Source organism: Helianthus annuus, chromosome 16, assembly GCF_002127325.2.
Source record: "Helianthus annuus cultivar XRQ/B chromosome 16, HanXRQr2.0-SUNRISE, whole genome shotgun sequence".
Lineage (NCBI taxonomy): Eukaryota > Viridiplantae > Streptophyta > Magnoliopsida > Asterales > Asteraceae > Helianthus > Helianthus annuus.
Genome location: NC_035448.2, coordinates 22931506 through 22952453, shown reverse-complemented (window position 1 = coordinate 22952453; position 20948 = coordinate 22931506). Strand labels below are relative to the sequence as shown.

Here is a 20948-nt window from a genome sequence, read left to right as displayed (position 1 = left end):
ACAAAGCTTGCGGAGCTATAGCTGTTAAGCTTCAACTGGATTCGCTCGTTCTCAATTTCAGCCTCTTGAACTTTAAGTTTCAAATTAGCGATTTCATCCAGTTGTTTGTTGATTGATTCTTCTTTTACTCTCAACACTGCTTTTAAATGCTCGTTTTCTTTAAAAGTTTTACCATTTCGATCATCACTATCTTTCACTGTGCTTTTGAGTTTTTCAAACTTTTCAAAAATCTGACGGTTTTCAAGAATTAACCTTTCATTTTCTTGTTGAACCTTTTCATGTTCAATTTTATCAGTTTCAATTTGAGCAGTTAATTCTTTAATCCGTTCAGTTGAAGCTTTAATTGTTTTGTCACGACCAAGAATTTGATTCTCAACGCTTCTGACCTTTGCTGTCAGATCTTCAACTTTCTTACCGTTGAGATACGTGACTGTATTACAAAATTTGCACTCTTTGTTGCAATTTTTGCAATCAGCATTTCCATCAATTTTCTTACCTGACGCATTTGTTGACAAGGTTGAACTGACCTGGCTTTTTGACTCAGACACGGAGTTAGAGTCTACCTCAAGTGCTTTAGCAGCCAGCACTTTGTCAGCCATTTTTTCCAAGTTCTCTGCAGTCAACTCCTGCGTTGTATCAATCACCCCAGTATCAATCTTCTTTGATTTCTCTTGCTCTTCTTTCTCTTTTCTCTCTTTTTCTTTTCTTTCTTTCTCTTCTTTCTCTTTTTCATCACCAGTTCCCCACCACTTATTCTGCCAGTACTCATCTTCTTCTTTGTATTCCTTGATGATGGCTTCAATATCCAGTGTTTTGTCGTCGATCACAATGTTTCCATACGGATCAAGGTAGCATTCTCTGTCCGGATCCCATCTTCTCGCTCTCTTCGCTTCCTGATAGATACCAGAAAGTCTATGATTTTGTTTTCAGCAATCATTTTTCTGTATCTATACTTCTGCTCTTCTGTTCGATTATCTTTCCATGGAATAGGTTCATTTTTCGCCATAAACGCGTAACCAACCGCGTCTTCCTCCGGTAGAACCTCTTTGCTCCAATCATAACCCTCATCATCATAGATCACTACAAGTGCTCTAGATTTCTCTTTGTTATCTTCAACCTGCTTCAATCTAGGCGGCTCAGATTTATTCTGGTGATAAATCGCCTTCTTGTAGTAATCCTCTCTGAAAGGATTCTCCGACTCATCAGCATAAGCGTTTCTGCATTCTCGTTTGAAGTGACCTTTTTGTTTGCACTTAAAGCATGTCACCTTCGATTTATCAAATCCTAATTTTGTAGACGGGCCACCAATTGACTTTCTGCCCGTTATTTCCATGAAACGCTGAGCACGACGAACAGCACTAGCCATAGCCCAACAAATATCGATTAACTCCATTTCTTCAGGATCTATTTGATCATAGTCCTCTTTCGTCAGGTTTGTGTTACCGATCTTCCCAGCTACTAACCCTTCATATGATTCCAACACTGACGCTAAGAAGACCATCTGCTGCTTAGCCGAATCCTCGTCAAAATTCTGAGCATTCTTCAAATCTATCGCGATGTTGCATTGAAACTTAGCATCAGAATGACTTGTAGATGATGAAATTCCACTATGATAACCACTGTGATTTCCACTGCTTTGACTTTCTTTGCTTGCTGTCGACACATTTTCAGAAGAAAACGCAGTTTTGGGAGAAGTTGCTTTTGGCATCATACTCTTTGGATAATAAAGATCCAGATTCTGCTGATAGGATGAATGATTAACTTTGAATGTCTTCTTCACCTCCAACTCATGACTCTCGAGTTTTTCAATCAGCAGATCTAAAGTTAACTTTTCTGGTGCCTTGATGGTATTCTTCAGCATTAAAGCGTAATATCTCCAATCCATCTCGTCTGGCGATGAATCAAACAACTTGTCAACAAGATCTTCTTCAGAATATCTGATATCATGTCTTGCTAACTCTAGCTTCAAATGACCAAACCTTTCTATCATTTTACAGACAGACTCATTCTTTAGACACCCAAAAAGATCAAACTCTTTTCTAAGAAGTTTTCTTTTGTTTTTGACAATTTCAGAACTTCCTAAGCACTTTGTTTCTAACTTCTTCCAGAGATCTTTCGCATTTGAATAATCTATCAAAGAAATAATATCTTCCCAAACCGACTAAAACAACAACGCTATACACTTCTGTTCAGCTACAAATGAATCAATCTCATCAGCTGACGTCAACATTTCACCAGATTTATCTCCATGTTCATAGCCGTTCTTCAAACTCCTCCAACTAGCAAATGCAAACGCCATCAACCAATCTTCAAACTTTCTCGACCATCTACTGTACTCTTCGATAGCCATTAGCTTTGGGGGTTTGTTGAACGTTCCAAAAGCACTTTCCGATTCCCAAGCTTCCTTTTTCTTCACAACCGTTGGATTTTCATTCACATTGCTCGATGAAGTATCATCGTTTCCGGAGTTTCCAGCAAACGCGTACATGTCACTGATCGGATTCAAGAATAGATCATCCATCTTGAGTGTACCTGCAAAGTCAGCAAACACTTAGACAAATTTTCGAAATTTTAGAAAGTGATGACTGATAAGCGAAACTGTCAGCTATTGTGACAAATAAGCGGAACTGATAAGTGTCAGATAAGCGAAACTATCAGTGTTGTCCAAATAAGCGAGACTATATATGTCCGGATGAGCGGACCTATCAATTGTCCAAATGAGCGAACCTGGATATGATCATATAAGCAATGTCCGTTCGAGCGAAACTACTTTGTTCGTTCGAGCGGATCTACAAGATGTCCGTTCAAGCGGAACTCCTCAGTTCGTATAAGCGGAGCTAGTACTTTCAAGCGGACCTACTCAGTTATTTCAAGCGAAAGTGTCGAAAAAACGAACCTAATGAGTAATTTCGAGCGAACCTACGAATGACCGTATAAGCGAACCTAAGTTTTTAACTGATTTTAACCATTTTTAAGCCGAGTTTTAACCTGAAACTTTCTAGGGTTTGTTATTACAGTGTTTCGCACGTTATGCTCAAAAATCAGGCCATTTCAACCGTAGGAACCAGTTTAATACGAAAAAGTATGAGAGAAAGAGAGTAGAAATCAGAGAATTCGGTAGAATCAAGCTGTAGTAGTATGAACTCCTCGTCCTGAACTCTAATACCACTTGTTGGACCGTGTTCCGACCCTAAACAGTCAGTTGAGAACGTCCATCTTCACGTACGAAGGCGGAATCAACGTAAATGAAGTTACACAGCTTTTCCTATTCAATTCCTTCTCTTTTATTGCTTTCTGATACAATTTTGACAGAGTTCGATTACACAAGCAATATTCTAGATCCGCTCCAACGTGCATACACAAATGAACTGAACAGGTATTTATAGTGTGTTGTGGTTCGCTCATATGGACTGCCATATGAGCGGACCTACCAGGCTGACACAAAAGCGGACCTACCTGATACCCTAAAAGCGAACCTATATCTAAAACCCTATGAGCGGACCTATTTCTAAACAATGTACACATAAGCGAACCTAACAACATATAACCTAAATTTGACTTTCAAGAACCTATGTTGACCTATCTTGACCTAAGACTTAATGTAGACGAAGTCAACAGACATTCCATGCATCAACAACTTATCTACTTTACTCTGCTGAATTTAACTCTGCTCTTGGTGAAGTTTATACTAAGTTGCTCAGCTTGGGAAAACATCAAGGTCTCATAGCTGGTTATACGTTACATGAAGCTGGGCATCCTCTGGAAAAGTCTCCTTTGTTTCGTCCTGAAGCTTCTGATGTTTTTAAGGGCTCCGTTGAACAGATGGAGAGGCTGACCTACCCTTATATTCATCATGTTTCTTCTTGTTTTGGTAAGCCTCTTGCTGTGTTACAGGACTTGAAACCGGAGGGCCTTAATGAAAAAGTCTGTGCTGAAGTCTTGGGTTCTCTTTCGAAGAAAAGTTCCTACTTAGGAGATAGTGATGACACTCTTTCAAGTATGCCTGATGCTTCGAAGGATGCAAGCTTGGAGGCTTCAGCAGTTGGTGGTGATGGTGGCGCAAAAGCTAAGAAGTCCAAGAAAGCAAAGAAGGCCAAGGCTGAAGGTTCCGGGGTTTCCAAGCCTTCTGCCAATGTTTAACGGATATTCGTAGCTTTCTTAGCACTAAAAAACAATTTATGGTTTGTAATGCTAACTTTGAACAATATTAGGTTTTGCAGGAACCCCTAAGGATCCTGTTATGTGGTTGTGCTTTTAGGCCTGTATGGCCACTTGAACAATATCCGAACTTGCAAGTCAGTAGGACTTGTTTTAACTTGTGCTTTGTTGAAAGTATTTCAGGGCTTTCTTTATTATGATATTATGTTCAATTATTTTTTGTGTTTTTATACTTGTGCCTATTTTGTTAAGGCATCTTGGTTGGTTTTAAGCTTTTAAGCTTTTTGGCTATCTATAGATAGATTGAAACCTTTGAGTTTTCAAGTTGTTATCTCGGGGGCTTGAAGCCTTGAAGGCTTCCTAGTGTTTTGGTTTGACTTTGTTTGTGTTTGTTCAAGTTACATTGTTTTTGTTTTCTTATAACTTTGTCTTTGTCGAGTTTGTGTTGTCCTTATGTTTTTTATACCTTAAAGGGTTCAGTGCTGCAGTCACTTAGCCTTGGTATTTTTAACAAGAAGGCATAGCACCTATCCTATTTGTTTTCTTGTTTTTGTTTGATTTCGTAAGCTTGTTTGTTGATTATTTTTCTAAGGCCTAAGGAACATTTGGTGTAGGCTGTTTAAACCTGCCTATGAGACTTCTTTGTTATTGATAATAAGTCTCATGGAGTTGTATTGATCTAGGAACTCACCCCTTATATAGGTCCATTCAACCCTTGAACCTATTGAGCGATATGGCCTGGGAGCTCAACCCCTTACATGGCCCTTGCCATAGAGTTTCTTGCTAGGTTCCAACCTGTTTTTAGGATAGAAAGACAAATTTGATAAAACAACTTCATTCATTCAAGAGACATTTTTACAAAAGGTTTTCATAGTTCAACTCTTGAAATGCAACATTGTAAAATACAAACCAATCTTTCCCGTTTAGACATGAAATCTTTTCAAGGTTTTTCCATTCCAGTGCCTTGGAAGCCTTTTACCTTATGAGTCTGCTAGCTTGTAGGATCCACCCTTATGTGCTTCAAGGATGGTGTATGGACCCTCCCATTTTGGGCCAAGCTTTCCCTGATTCTCTTTCTTGCTAGCTTCATTGTTTCTAAGGACCAGGTCTCCTGGCTTGAAACGTTCATTCTTAACTCTCTTGTTGTAATAGGCTTCCATTCGTTTCTTGTACTTGGCTTCTTGAATTGCGGCTTGGTCTCGTGCTTCTTCTAGGAGTTGTAAGTTCAACATGGTCTCTTTTTGGTTTGTTTCGGGATCCATGTTGACAATTCGTTGTGTTACAACTCCTACCTCGGCTGGGATCACGGCCTCAGATCCAAATACCAAGCTATAGGGTGTTCTCTTGTGGCTTGTTTTTTCAGTTGTTCTTATGGCCCATAGAATACTAGGCAATTCATCGAGCCAGTTGCTTTCGTACCTTCCCAATCTTGTTTTGATACCTTCCACTATGCTTCGATTTGTCCTTTCGACCTGACCATTTGATTGCGGGTAAGCCACTGAGCTGAAGACCTGGTTGATCCTGTACTCTTTACACCAAATGCTGAAAGGCTTCTCAGCAAATTGCTTCCCATTATCAGTGACGAGTACCCCCGGCAATCCATAACGGCAAATAATGTTTTCCCAAACAAAGTCGATGACCTGTTTGCCTGTAATCTTTGCAAGTGGTTTAACCTCGGGCCACTTTGTAAAATAATCTATTGCCACCAGCAAGAATTTTACTCCTCCTTTGCTTGGGGGAAATAGACCAACAATGTCCATTCCCCATTTATGGAATGGCCATGCCGAGGTTATTGGGACAAGGTCATGCTTAGGACTTTTTGGGATCGGTGCATGGATCTGGCAAGCATCACATTTTCTTAATTGCTCAGCGGTGTCACGATGCATTGAGGGCCAGATATACCCAAGGTTCATGAGTTTTGCAACCACCGACCTAGCTCCAAAATGAGCTCCGCATATGCCTTCGTGAATTTCTTTGATCAAATACTGACTTTGCTCAGGACCAACACATCTTAGAAGGGGCCAAGGTAACCCTTTTTGTAAAGGGTTTCTCCTTGTAGTACGTACTGCCTTGCCTTGATTTTAACCCTTTCAGCTTCTACTTGATCATTGGGTAGTTCACCATTTTTAAGGAACTTCTTGATTGGAGTCATCCAATTTGGATCTTCATCAGTGACTATGTCTTGAACTTCCAACTCATCAATTGATGGAGCTTTTAACACTTCTACTAACACCTTCTTTGTTAGGTGAGCAAAAGTGTGAGATGCAAGCTTGCTTAAGGCATCTGCCTTCTTGTTTTGGGACCTTGGAATCTGTTTGATTGTACACATTTGGAAGGTGTTCATCAATTCTTTGGATTTTTCTTTGTACCTTTCCATGTTGGGCTCTTTGGCAACATAGCTATCGTTTACTTGGCTTGTGACCAATAATGTATCTGTGAACACTTCAAGCTTATGGACTTTCATCTCTTTGGCCAGCCTTAAACCGGCGATCAGTGCCTCGTATTCAGCCTCGTTATTGGTGGTCTGAAAGTCAAAACGGAGAGCATATGTGAATTCCAACCCTTCTGGGTTGATCAAAATGAGTCCAACCCCTGATCCTTCAACGCTTGAAGCCCCATCGGTGAAAAGCTTGTAGGCTTCAAGGTCAGAGGGTTCAGAGGTTGCAGTGTTTACTTCAGTGACGGTTTGCTTAGGGACTTCTATAATGAAATCAGCCAAGACTTGGGCCTTGATAGCTTTTCTTGGAACATAGGTGATGTTATGTTCACCTAGTTCTATGGCCCATTTGGCTAATCGTCCCGAGTTTTCTGGTTTTTCAAGCACACTCCTGATAGGTTGGTCGGTGACCACTTGTATAGGGTGTGCTTGGAAATACCTTCGAAGCCTTCTAGCTGTTTGGACTAGGGCTAGGGCAAGTTTTTCTAAAGGAGGATATTTGGTTTCAGCAAATTTTAGAGTTTTGCTGAAGAAATAAACGGGTACCTGGATTTTTTCTCGTTCAATGGTGAGGATCGCTTATTGCTTCTTCAGCAACTGAGAGGTAGACTGAGATCAATTCACCCGTTTCTGGGACTGCCATGTCAGGCAGGGAAGCTAGGTGCTGCTTCATTTGGTTAAAGGCTTCATCTGCCTCTTCAGTCCATTTGAAGTCCTTCTTATCAGTGCAACCTTTGAGCGTTTTGAAAAGGGGAGAGACCTTTCCGCTAACTTTGAGGTAAAACGCTTCTAGGCTGCAAGCTTCCCATTCAAGCTTTCAACCTCCTTCTTGGTTTTTGGTGGTTTGGCTTCAAGAACATCTTTCACCTTGTTTGGGTTGGCCTTGATGCTTTGTTTCCCAACAATATGGCCCAAGAACTTGCCTTCCTCAAACCCAAATGAACATTTTCAGGGTTGAGCTTCATGTTAACCTTTCTTAGGTTCTTGAAAGTTTCTTGAATGTCATCGAGCATTTGATATTCCGTCTTGCTTTTGATCACCAAGTCATCGACATATGCTTCCATGTTTTTACTAATTTGGCTTGCAAAGGCTTTGTCCACTAGACGTTGGTAGGTTGCCCCGACGTTTTTGAGGCCAAAAGGCATCTTTTGGTAACAAAAGATTCCCTTATCGGTGTGGAATGCTGTCTTTTCCTCATCTTCTTCTTTCATGAGTATTTGATGATACCCTTTGTAAGCATCTAGAAAGCATTTGAAAGGGTAGCCGGTGAGGGAGTCAACCTTGAGATCAATTTCCGGCAATGGATAACAATCCTTGGGACAAGCCTTGTTAAGATCCTTGAAATCTATGCACATCCTCCAAGAGTTGTCTGGCTTCTTAACCATAACCGGGTTTGCAACCCATGATTGGTACTTGACCTCTCGGAGAATGCCAGCTGACACAAGCTTCTCAACTTCCTGGCACGCGGCCAAACTTCTCTCTGGTGCCAAACTTCTTTTCTTTTGAACCACGGGCTTGACATCCGGTGGTATTCTTAACTCGTGCTCGGCAATGTTCCGAGGGATCCCTGTCATATCCTCTGGACACCAAGCGAAGACATCACTGTAGTGTATTAGCAACTTTTCGAGATATGATAGGGTTTCTTGTGAAAGGCTTGGATTAACCCTTATTCTTTGTTCAGGGTACTTAGGATTTATGATCAGCCTTTGCTTGTCTTCTTCGCTTTTGGAACTTTCACCTTCAACCATGTAGGCTTCCTGGGAAGGTTGAAGGGTTGCTATTCCCCTTTCGGTGGGAAATTTGACAGTGCCATGGTCGACGGACACAGCCATGTAAAATGCACACTGCCCTGGCCTCCCAATGATCACGTCATAGTTTGAGGGAATATTGATAACCACAAAGGTGAGTGGCTGAGTTCTTTCCTTCTGACCTTCGCTGAAACGAACATTAAGTGTCAGTTGCCCTAAAGGTTTAAGGGGTATATCGGCAATACCTTTTATGGAGGTTCCAGAGGGTTGAAGCCTTGAACGTTCTTCATTGCTCAAGCGGTTGAAGAACTTCTCAAACATGATTTCAGTAGCTGCCCCAGTGTCTATGTATGCCTTACTTGTTTGTAATGTTCCCACAGTTGCTTCTACCACAAGAGGACTTGAAAGAGGATCTTTCTCTGTTGGGGGGAAGCACACACACTGAAGCTCCCAAGCTTCCAACCATTGTCTCTTTTGTGGAAACCTTCCATCAAAATCCACCATATTGACTTCCTTGCCTTTTCCGTCAGCCATTTTGTCCCTTACTCCTTTCACCAAGTGAGCAAGTTCTCCGGACTTAACAGCTTCTTCAATCCTTTTCTTAAGTTGGAAGCAATCATTGGTGTGGTGACCCTTTTCTTCATGGAATTCACAATATTGTGTCGAGTTCTCGTTTTTTCTGCTTTTGGGGAGAGGCCTAGGAGGCTGAAAGTTTTGCTTGACTTCTTCTGTTGCTAGGATTTCTTGAGGAGTCTTGGTGAGAGGTGTGAAACTCATGCCTTTTTCTCTGCTGGAAGGGTTGCGACCTTCAGACCTTCAATGGTCGGAACCCTTTTGGCATTTGTCATAGGAGTTAAAGTTTCCTCTCTTTCTGGCTGGGCTGCTACCTCGCCAGCTGTTTCCTCTTTTCCTTTGTTCTTTGATATCTACTGCCTCCTCCCCTCGAATGTGGGCCTCAGCCCTTTCAAGAGCTTCTTCCAAAGTCTTGGGGAGGGATTTGTTAAAATCCCTTGTGAGGTATTTAGATGTAATGGCGTTCATAAAACCGGTCACCCTCATTTTTTCGTCTGCCCCCACATAGGTTAGACCTTCCTTCTTGTATCTCTCTATGAATTCTCGAAGGCTTTCATCATCTCTTTGCTTGATCTGAAAGATCACTGTAGCATCTTTAACATACCGCCTCTGTTGGGAGAAATTGGCTAGGAACCCCTTGCTAAGGTCATCGAAGCTTCGAATGCTTCGAGCAGGTAAGTCATTGAACCAGATTCTTGCTGATCCGACAAGGATTTGCATGAACATCAAGCAACATTCAGCATTTGGCCATTTCTCGATTCTTGCGGCACCGGTAAAGATCTGAAGATGGTCTTCAGGATCTTCAGTCCCATCATATGTTCTGATGTGGGCCGGCATTTTGATCTTTGTCTGGAAGTCATAATCAGCTATCTGCTGTGAAAAGCATGAAAGGTTACTTGGTTTATAAGGTTTGGCCAAATCTTCTTCAACCCTTGCACCCATATTGTTGTTACCATTGTTGTTCCCTTGAGTGGCCAGCACTTGATTAATGAAGTGTTGCCATGGGAAGTTGGCCATCATCTGGGTCATTATCTGGGGCATGAGGTTGAAGCCTTGAAGGCTTTCGGGTGCAACAGAGCAGTTAACTCCCAAGGGAGTGCTCATAACGGCACTTCGTGCTAAAGGGAGTACCGACAAGGCCTGTTCCCATGAAGTTGTCGTTGAGGGTGGAGGACTTGTTACTGGGGACTGCATGAGCTGGTCAAGGGTCAGCTCATGGCCCAGTGGAGCACCGCTTGGAGCAGGTTGGGACGAGAAGAGAGGGTATACTGTGGGATTTGGCCTTGCAGACAGATACGGGTTATGATTTGGAGGATTACTGGGACCTGCCTCGTCCCTAGATGTAAAAGGAGGAATAGGAGGTCCAGGAGACAATGTCGGCTCAGGTTCATCATAGTCTAGACGGATCCTCACTCCTTTGTCCCTTTCTTTACTCACATATTGGTTGAGGAGAGACCTCAACTCAAGGAAATTGTTGGCGACCCCCTCCGGGGTAAGTTCGACATGCGACGGGGCACTAGTGACACCAACATTAGGGGAAGGGACCCCTGATCTAGATGGAGTAGGTGTACTGAAAGTTAGGAACTCAGGAGTACCTCCCGGTGTCGAGAAAGAAGCAGGTGTAGTTGCATGGGCTTGACTAGCACCTGGGGTAGAAGTGTTAGGAACCTGATTCACTTCTCCGGGAGATCCACTTTCTGACATAGAAATTTTAGGAGATTGGAGCTACACTACTAGGTCTTTTGGAGAAAAATAGTGGCGTAGCCCCACGGTGGGCGCCAACTTGTTGATGCCACAAATAATAGACCAAGGGTAGTAGCTGGGCTGGTTAGGCAAAAGGGTTGAAGGGTTCAACTTTGCCTAACGCAGGTCGTGGGGTCCCCCCACGCTTGCAAGACGTGGAAGGAGGTTCACTAGTTTTATTCTTGTTGTTTGCTATAGGTCCTCCTTCGAAATGTGTTCAGATTCGGATGAAGGAGCAAACAGAATGTGTGTGTTGGATGTGAAAGGAAGTATCTTGCGAGAAGCAAGTACTTGAAGTAAACGACCAAAGATATCAAGAATCAGGGCTCGTCTGGGAATGTCTTTCTCAGTAAATGAAGTGTCAAATATATAGGAGAAGACACCTTCCCAAAGAGGGATGCATTTGACTAGCGACCTTGCTTGCAGTGAGGGGCTTACCCTTTCGGGGGTTAAAGCCTTTTGACCCCTGGATAATAGAGTGTGTTCTGTGGACCTGCATTGCTTTTGCGGCTGGCGAGTTGATGGAGATGTGACCATTTACTGTTTTCACATTGCTTTACTTCACCTCCTCAGCTTTTCAACCTTTGAACCGTTTAACCCTTTGGGCACTCATGTATTTTAGTCATTTTATTTTGTCTTGAACTACCCCCGTCATCAATGGTATTTTCATATTTAAGTTAAAAAGACATTGTACTGTTGTAGTGTATCATATATATCTATTAGATAAACACGTTCATACCACTTTTTGCTTTGCTTGGAAGGTCCATACCCGATCCACTATATTAACAAAAAGAAATCAAAACATTATCAAAATATCAAAATACCTCAAACAACAACTCGCAATAAATATAGGAACGACCGAACAGGATTCGGCTAATAGGATATAATAAATATATAACTAACTTCCAATAGGATAGGATAAATATATAACTAACTTTTTTTTTGGTGAAACCACAAATTTTTTTCCCGCTTCCCTCTCCTATTAAATGTCTTTATCTCCTACTAAATGATATTGATTTCAAATAATCAAATTAAACAATTAATTATCTAAATATAAATTTTCTTACTTTTAATAATTTATTAAAGTTTCTAAACCGTAAGATGTCCATTATATTTTATCTTAGAATATAACTAGAATTACCACCCGCCGCATTGCGGCGGGGATTCATTAGTTATATATCATGTTAGATGAAAGACAAATGTTTCTCACATGACCACAAGCCTATGTGTAAAACCGAGAAAAAAATAATTAATCGCACGTTGCGACAGACCTATCAAATGGGAAAAATAGACGCGCTGGTATGGACACGTCAAACAGGAAAAAAAATAGATGAAAAAACATTGAACCCCACACGCAGGTTGCGGCGTGTTAACTCGGAAATTTAGAAAGACATGTTAAACGGAGAACTTATAAAAGATAAAAAATATATAAGAGACTAAAGTTGAAAGTAAAAAAGTGTTAGAGATTAAATTGCGAAAGATGAAAAACTTTGGGTTGAAAGTAAAAAAAAAAATAAAGTGGTTAAATTGCAAAAGATGAAAACTTTTGAATTAGAAGTGAAAAATTAAATTAATCAAAGGGGTTAAAATACCAAAGATAGAAACTTAGACTTAAATTGCCAAAGATTGAAACTTTAGAGTTAAAAAAGAAATCAATTTCAGATTATGAAAATGAAAAAGATAAATAAATTTACTTAAATTGATGTTTAATAATAATAATATTATTATTATTATTGTTATTATTATTATTATTATTATTATTAAATTCTGAAAGATGAAAAGCTTTGGGTTGAAAGTAAAAAAAAAAAATTAAAGGGGTTAAATTGGAAAAGATGAAAACTTTTGAATTAGAAGTGAAAAATCAAATTAATCAAAGGGGTTAAAATACCTGAAGAAACACTAGATAAATGACCAGAATCAAATTATCTAGAGGGTTAGGTTCTGCATGAAAGGGTTGGTTCTCTCTCGCTTGATTCGAAGGGACAGATCTTCTTCTCCGGTGAAAACTGCAAAATAGAACACCGTTAGACTCGTCAAGGGGAGAAGGGAGGTTCTCTCCTTGACCCGACTCCGGCGTGAGAATAAGTATGTGTTTATGAAGAAGAAGAAGTTGCCGAAGTGTGTGTGTAACTTGAAATTCATACCTGAATTACTCTCATATTTATAGCCGAGAGTTTGGGCGGGAAAACTCGTTGCTGAAATAGTAACGGAAGATGCTAACTCCGTAAGCGGTTACTTTTCCTTTTGATCGGATTGTGGAAGCACACGGATCACGATCTTAATCAAAGGCTGGGGAATTGCCACGTGGAAAGTGGGTAAGTGGAGGTTTCTCTCCGATTATATGCCATCATCGTGATTTCAGGATGGCTTGGAGTGATGATACGTGTCCAGACGGTTATAAACGTCTGGTGGTGCATGATTGAGTCTTCTAGAAGATTATTGCCATAATCCAGTGTGACTTTTTACTGTGTGGTATCAACTTAGTAAATAATATCCAAGTCTGGGTATTATTTAGGCGGAAGTATTTGCTAGGATTTTTATCCTTTTGCTGTAGAGAAATGGCGCAAGGATTCGTTTACTCCCTATTGGCGCGCGGGCGTTATCTGCTGTCTTTCTCCTTAATTCTTTCGTGAGACCAGTGTGCGGCCGTGCAAGGCCTAAAGAGGGTTCAAAGATGAGGTTTGGTATGATCCCAGGTACTTGATATAAGGTTTTTGGGACCTTACCCCTTCAATACAAAAAATTGAAACTTTAGACTTAAATTGTCAAAGATTGAAACTTGAGAGTTAAAAAAGAAATCAATTTCAGATTATGAAAATAAAAGAGATAAATAGATTTAGTTAAACTGATGTTTAATATTATTATTATTTAATAAAAGAGATAAATAAAAAAATAAGGGTGAGAAATTACCAGAGAATGACACGTGTCCAAAAAGGATTTTTTTATTAGTATAGAAAGAGAAAGATCTTATAATTCTTAAAATTATTTTTTATTTTGCCAATAAAAACACGTGCATTATTTGTATGCTGATGACATCGAACATACAAGATTTTCAGACATTAATGGTTTTAACATGTTAGATTTATTAAACCCATGTAATATATATGGGTTTCTAACCTAGTCTTATATATAGCAAGTGAAGGTAGACTTGTGTGAAACTATAATTAACTAATAATATTTCAAAAATCTCAGGGTACGACATACTTGGTGGGTTAATTATGCCTCGAACGCTATACCTTTTTCGGTCAACACTCAATGTTACATGTAACAAAGAAACAATTTCTCAATAATATATATCTAGTCAAATGCCACGACTTTATTGTAAATGTGGGGGTTAATTATGCTTTTTTGCTATGTACAATAATATTAAAAACAATGTACCTTTACAAATGAGTTGGGGATCCTTAAAATTCGGAGTCCAGGCTCCTTTTCTCATCACTCGCAAAGCAAACTTCTGGTCTAAACCAAGCATAGGTTACATGAATCCATAACGGCTCCATATCAGTAGGCTTCAGAGCACCTCCTAAATCCAAAACAAAAAAGAAAACGATAATTAGATTTTAACTCAAACAATCAAACTAAATGAATGAATTTCAGTGCATGTGTAAAGTTCTCGCCTTTTACAGGGCAGAGACAACATTCTCGCTCAATATCCGGTGTCTCATAGGACCGGCAAACCCATGAAGTAAAATCTTGAACATTTCTTGCCCCATAACATTCTTGGTGAACCGCTATTTGACACCTGTCATTATAATTTATAACTTTAATCAAGTTTTCTTATAATATGTAAATCGGGCCAATGAAGTGAACATGATGAATAGGTTGGTATATGTATAGGATGTTGTCTAGACCTGATGCATATGATTATTTTGTTGTAGTCCCAATCTTCAATCCAACGGCATACAACACAACGTTATGTTGTGCACTTCGCACATATCGGTTCGTATTTTTCTATAAAATATAGAAAACCGTATCAGAATATATGCAAACTTTAAAATGACATCATACAAACCAGAACATAGTCATACCTTGAAGAAAACTAAGCAATTTCTGCTTTCGTGCTTTTAACGAAGGGCGTTTTTTAGATTTCACTGAAACAACAGCACGAGCATGATACTCAGCGACCTGTAGCCTCTGCAAAATACATTTTTTGGGACAATTTTTATCAAACGCAGCATAATAAGTCCTACATTAATGGCACCCAATTATACGAAAATCATAAATGGAAATAATTAGTTTCGTATACCGACCCATTGTTCTAGTGGCAACAACGAACCCTTCACTTTGATGCTAGTTTTCCAATTTTTAACTTTTGACCCTGTATGTCTCTCCCATTCACTAAGTGCCACATTTTGTGTCCCGCAAGATCCGCACTTGCACACAACCCTTTACAATGGATAAAAAATGAACTTTAGAATACATGATCATTTTTAATCATATTTGGTCTAAAAGGATTTTTTTATATGCTTACAAATGCAGGCTCGGATAGTATGCCTTCCACCCCTGTGCAAACAACTGTGACCTTATCGGGCAGCACCATCGACTCCTGCTTTTTATTATATCTGAAAATACAAAATTTAGTTCAATAATCGAATGAAGCATGTTACTTGAGTTCTCATAGTCTCTATTTATAGATTGTTTTATTATTAAAATAACATTGACTATAATGATTATGAAGATACATGCTTTTAGGCAGATTATGAAGATATAGCAAGTGAAGGTAGACTCGTGTGAAACTATAATTAACTAATAATATTTCAAAAATCTCAGGGTTGTGACGACATACTTGGTGGCACCACCATCCATATAACGGAGATGCATACACATCTGAATCGTGCCCATAGAAGACGGATCTTGCTCCGCTGAAAGAATATGAGTTAGTTCATGCAAAGATTGAATGACTATGTTCTAATTAAAAAAGTATGCGTTCGATTTAAATCAGCTACATGATATTACTTCCTCATGAGGTTGCAACACCTTAGCCACATCAGCAGTCTAGTCTTCAGTGGGTTAATTGAGAATAAGTCTATTCACACTTCTTATATACTTCCAGATTCAACATATATTTCCCAGATTCAAAACAGATTGCAAAAGAAGACGTACATTTTGATAATATGACACGTGATATTATTTTTAAAAGGGCAATGGCACTCCACATAGACTTTGTCGAATTTTGGATTCTCTCTGCAAGGATCCTTGCCAAAACTCCATTCTGCCATTCTTTGAGTACCTCCCCTGCATCAATCGGTTCACACCATCAATGATCGATCACCTTTGGTTCCTCGGTACAATGAAAACAGACATACCCTCTTGCGTATCAATCTTTTCTAATGCAAAACTTGAGTACAAAATCAATAAGATTGCCAGCATTTCCATTAGATTGCCAATAAAAACAACAACAGATGGGCTAGCATTTATTATAAAAGATAAAAGGCCACATGAATGAAGAATAACACAAACGTACCTTAGAAACATGTGTCTTAACCTCCGAAGCAGAAACTTGATTTATAGGCGCAAATTTCAACATGCCCAACTCAAACCGAACATTTCAATTTCATTTCAAAAATATATAATGTGATTCCGCCAAACTGAAACCGAACACTTAAATTTCATTTCCAAAATATATCATGTGATTCTTCCCAACTTTCGAACTAACTAACTTCTATTATTCATTTACAAATTACAGTTATGACAAATAGAAACTACTGACAGCAAATTAGGGTGGGTTCGGCTGTTGAAGGAGAGGCAAAATCGGTGAGGCGGAGGTGCAATATATAACAATTTCTGTTCGCAATCCACTCCTTTTTTGGAGGAAACAAAATTGAGAAAAAAAAATGGATAATTGGGGGAGACGCATGAATGGATTAAGTTAAAAAATGAATTTTGCAACTTGATTTTTTATGGATTAAGCCAGTTCTGAAATCTATCTAATGTTATAGAAAAAAAATTACGACCCCACAATCTTTTAAGCTTTGCACATGATGCACCTTTCGCACCTTTCGCACCACTACTGAAATCTGCAATGCTTGACTTTGACACTTCATGAGAAGAAAAGGCAGAGGCTTTTGCAACAGCAAGATGCATATTAGCAATATTTGTTGTCATTTCAATAATCCAATCCTAAACCTGCATACTCATCGAGAATCATAACAATTAGCATAATATCATATGTATGTAAGTAGAGAAGTATCAAGAATCTTCACCTATCATCTACAAATTTGAGTTTTACAATAAATCAAACCTAAGGTAACTTTTTTAAACCAAAGAAATGAAATTAATTTCTTCAAATTTCATGATCACGTAGTTCATTCTCTATTCTACATTTACATTGTTCACCTAAAATTCAACTTTAATTTTCAAAAACCTGATTGACAGTAATAAATCTTATAAAAACTAATGGGAAATATATAATCCATAACCATATCATTCACAATCTACCGTAGCATTAGCAAATGAGTTTTTTCAGTAAAAGTAGAATTCGAATAGAGCATTTTAACTCAATAATTATTTAGAAACTTACAACTTGAATTTTTGGTTAATGGTGGCTTAACCAGGGTTGTGTTATGTATATTGCTTTTACCAAAATCATATTAAAACATCATACAAATAGAAAACCAGAAAGAATAACACTAACTCACATGATTATCACAGGAAATGTCGGTTGCCTTGCGAAAATAAGCCGCACAACCATCACAGACAATTGAAACCAAAGGTTAGCATCATCACCCCTCCAAAAGGCACAACAAAAAAAAACCCCAAAAACTTAAACAACAAAATGAGAACACACATATACAAAGAACATAAACAAAAATCAAAACACAATAGTAACAAAGATGGACGAAGATACCTTAGGTGAAACCAACAACGTCGATCTCGTAACAAAAAGAAGCAATAACGAAATCCATAGTTGTTGACCAATCACATACCTGCCAAACAAAATGAACAATAAACATGGTTCACTGAGAACAATAGCCAAGAACAAAGTAAAATGAAGCCCTAAATGATCTTGTTTTCATTCTCCCCTTAATGTCACCAACCTTGCAAAAAGCATAACAACAGATTCAGTGATTGAATAACAAAACTGAGAGAAGCAACTAACCATATTGTGATGAATTTTTGGCGATTTTTCCGGTCGGTTAGGGTTTCAGTGGATACGAAAGGGCACAAGCAAACCCTAGATATGAGAAAACACACCGTAATTCATTATTAAACAGCAAACAAATTGATCTCTTCAAATCTGGAAGCAAGAAACAAATCGTATTTCAAGAGGTGCAAGAACACACGAAGATGAAGATGAAGAATCGCCTTTCGAGATGAGAGGAACGACTTGATTGTGAGGAAGAATGATTTAGGGTTTCTTCATATCATATCAGACAAAAGAAAAAAAAAGGGAACATAAGTTTGGGCGGGAAAAGAGAAAAAAGGTAGCCCTAATATACTGACACGTGGCCCAAATAACTTTCATTTATTATATACTAGGTTAGTTACCCGTGTAATACACGGGCTAATATAATATGTTATGTGAATAAATGTTTTAAATAAAATTACATGAAACATTGATTACGGCAGTAAAACGCTGTATAAAAATAAATAAATGTATCATCAACCAAGATTTCCATGATTAAGAAACAACGTTACAATTTATAAAGGAAGATTGTATACATATTGTCAAAAAACTTATACCTTGGGGCTATATTCTACATTGCGAGCTTGCAGGGCAATCACCTTAAGGTCAAGCTTGCAATCAAAATTCTCAGTAGACACATTCCTAAAAGCATAAAGAATACAAAATATATCAAAGTTCATAAATGCAAAACTATTGTTGAAATATAGTAGCAAAAGACATAAATTAATAAGGATCTAAAATGCAACAGTCAAAAGAGATTCACCCGCCGCGCCACCACCCACCCCACCATTCTCTGTATTCGACACAACACGATTACCGGCCCGTCAAGGATTATCTCAAACCCCGACGACAAAAGATCCACATAAGCCGAATCACCCCCATTCATCACCACATGCCTTGCTAGGTTATCCACCAGCTCATACACCACCAAGGACCACGCTAAATCGATACGCGTCTCTTGTAGAATTAAGATACTGCTCTGGTTAGCAATCATCGCCTGCAACAAAAAAAATATGATAAAATCATGTTTCAACTATTAACATTTAACACATGTGCTTTTTAAGTTTTAATAATAATACAAAATCTTGTAATATCCCACATGTAAGATAAAATATATGATTAGATTTTTAACAATCATTTTGTACATTTACTCGGTTATAACTGACCAAAAAATGGAAATTTTATTCCAATTTAAAAGAACTAATTCTCGGATGTAAGGCATACCAAAACAAACTGAGTTTGGGAACTTATGAAACTGGGCTTTAGCATCTTGACAATTGCGTTAACTTTATGGGGCAACCTAGATGCTGGTTTACACTTTTAATTCTAAGAAGATGCAGTAGCTTACTTTAGAAGAAAAAAAAACAAAAAGTCGAATCTCATCCTTAGCCTTGGTCTTTTGCCTGAAATAAATACAATGGTCAGCTCCTAAGATTCTGGATTTAATCTACAAAAATATGATGAACACTATGTAATTTATATTCTTGAATTCAGTAAATGATATGTATATCAACTCAACTCTGATATTCTTAAATTCAGTAAATGATATGTTATCAACTCACCTCTAATAGACTTAATGGCCACCAATTTATCATAAATTACCATAGAGCCATGATCTGCTATGCCCCAATAGAGCTTCACTTCCCCATCTGCACCCTACAAATTGCCATATTAACAAAAGTAAAAAACACCCTTCCAGTTATTGTAATATTACACACCTCATATGTAAACTTTTAAACAACTTACAAGTGATACGAACACAGTTTTAGACTTGACATCATAGAGTATAAACCCAAAACTCCCTTGAAGCTCTTTGAGAACGAATAAGCCGGGTATGGACCACGGTCTCGGTCTATTTAAAGGAGTTGTAAGCTTAGATCACAAACATGGGGTCATTAGCTACAAAAAAAAAACTGCAGATGCATATCATCAATATCAATGTCACAAAAAGGCTAACCACTAACCATCACCTACAGATTGCCATATTAATGAAAAGTAAAAAAATACCATTCCAGTTATATTAATACTACACACCTCTTATTTAAACTTTTAAACAACTTGCAAGTGATACAACGATAGTTTTAGGCTTAACATCTTTTGCAAACAAAATTATTACACTTTTCCCAGAGAAGCCAGCGACCCAAGCCTTGTTACAGGCTTGGAATTCACATAAAAAGAAATCTATAAAAGTGAGAATTATTAAGTGATAAATTAACAATTCGAAAGTGTAATCTAATCTACACTTAGCCGTGTTAAAACATGATATCTGAAAAAAAACAATAAAAGTTTAATCTAATCAACAATTAAATGTTAACTCAAGCATATGAATCAACCATTTTAAACAACACTTAATTATTAACCAATCTGTAAGGGATCCCTATCACAAACATTCATCAATTAAACCCCTAAAATTCTTGACAAGAAAACAAAGCATACAAGACTATAGGCAAGATGAACTCACTTGTACAACGGCGAGGAGATATGTTACCATCCTTGAAAAACCGAAAGTCAATGAGGAGAGAAAAAGGGCTCAATCAAATAGTCTGAAATCAACCTTAGTTCATCACCGTCATGAACAAATACAATCCAAATCTTAAAATTAGGGTTTAGTCCAGATCTTCGATTCATCATCATCACGAAAAAATACAATCTGAATCTTCAATTTTTGTTTTTATCAATCCGAATCTTCAAGATAGAAGACAAATAGGGGCGGCGTCATTTAGGATTCTTCTGGTGTTGATGGTTGAGGATCGAATACGGTGGGAGAATGCGTTGATAGTTGAAAAAAATAAGATCGAATACGGTGGGTGGGAGGATTTTCTTCACATTGGCGGCTGAAGTTAGGAAAAGGGTTGGGAGGATTCTGTAAATAAAAACCTAATTAGAGATGCAGGAGAAGAAAATTGGAGGGGAAGAAAAAACATGTAAAACTAATAAAAGATGACACGTGTACAAAATTCCTACGTGGCAGCATATGAATTAATCAATTTAAAAGAAAATTAAAAGAGAAGGGCTAAAATCAAGCCAAGTGTAACATCATTTTCATTTATAAGTATAAAGATAATAGATAATAGATGTGTTAACTTAAAAAATTTTAAACATGTCTACCTAGTTTTAAATTTATAGAAGTGATTAGAGTGAATTGCAAGTTTTGTACTTTATC

General features: G+C 38.3%; 1 protein-coding gene and 1 long non-coding RNA gene across 19 annotated transcripts; both read right to left on the bottom strand.

Moving 5' to 3' along the window:
• Nucleotides 1-674: 674 nt before the first annotated feature.
• On the bottom strand, nucleotides 675-14178 carry LOC118488480. Of its 6 annotated transcripts, none has more exons than XM_035986096.1 (5): nucleotides 14041-14178; nucleotides 12804-13387; nucleotides 12548-12665; nucleotides 11399-11436; nucleotides 675-2532 (listed from the first exon to the last, which is right to left on the bottom strand). In XM_035986096.1, exon 5 carries the CDS (start codon nucleotides 1988-1990, stop codon nucleotides 824-826), a length of 1167 nt encoding a protein of 388 aa, XP_035841989.1. In that variant the 5' UTR covers nucleotides 1991-2532; nucleotides 11399-11436; nucleotides 12548-12665; nucleotides 12804-13387; nucleotides 14041-14178; the 3' UTR covers nucleotides 675-823. The 6 variants fall into 6 exon arrangements, with proteins under 6 accessions (XP_035841989.1, XP_035841992.1, XP_035841990.1 ...); XM_035986099.1 differs by having other exon boundaries at nucleotides 12804-13316; XM_035986097.1 differs by lacking the exon at nucleotides 11399-11436.
• Nucleotides 14179-14276: 98 nt separating this feature from the next.
• LOC110918621 lies at nucleotides 14277-20738 on the bottom strand. 13 transcript variants are annotated; one of them, XR_002581452.2, is made up of 18 exons: nucleotides 20247-20738; nucleotides 19532-19698; nucleotides 19348-19441; nucleotides 19134-19188; nucleotides 18549-18782; nucleotides 18343-18427; nucleotides 17759-17833; nucleotides 17507-17585; nucleotides 17298-17387; nucleotides 16124-16785; nucleotides 15966-15997; nucleotides 15763-15894; nucleotides 15446-15521; nucleotides 15131-15221; nucleotides 14910-15045; nucleotides 14688-14793; nucleotides 14511-14610; nucleotides 14277-14401 (listed from the first exon to the last, which is right to left on the bottom strand). It is a non-coding gene; the product is annotated as an uncharacterized LOC110918621 (long non-coding RNA). The 13 variants fall into 13 exon arrangements; XR_002581450.2 differs by adding an exon at nucleotides 17943-18016 and having other exon boundaries at nucleotides 15763-16785; XR_002581449.2 differs by having other exon boundaries at nucleotides 15966-16785.
• Between the last annotated feature and the right edge of the window lie 210 nt (nucleotides 20739-20948).

Coding starts and splice junctions, on each gene's coding strand:
- LOC118488480 (XM_035986098.1), bottom strand. CDS start 1,990: ATGATAGAAAGGTTTGGTCATTTGAAGCTAGAGTTAGCAAGACATGAT.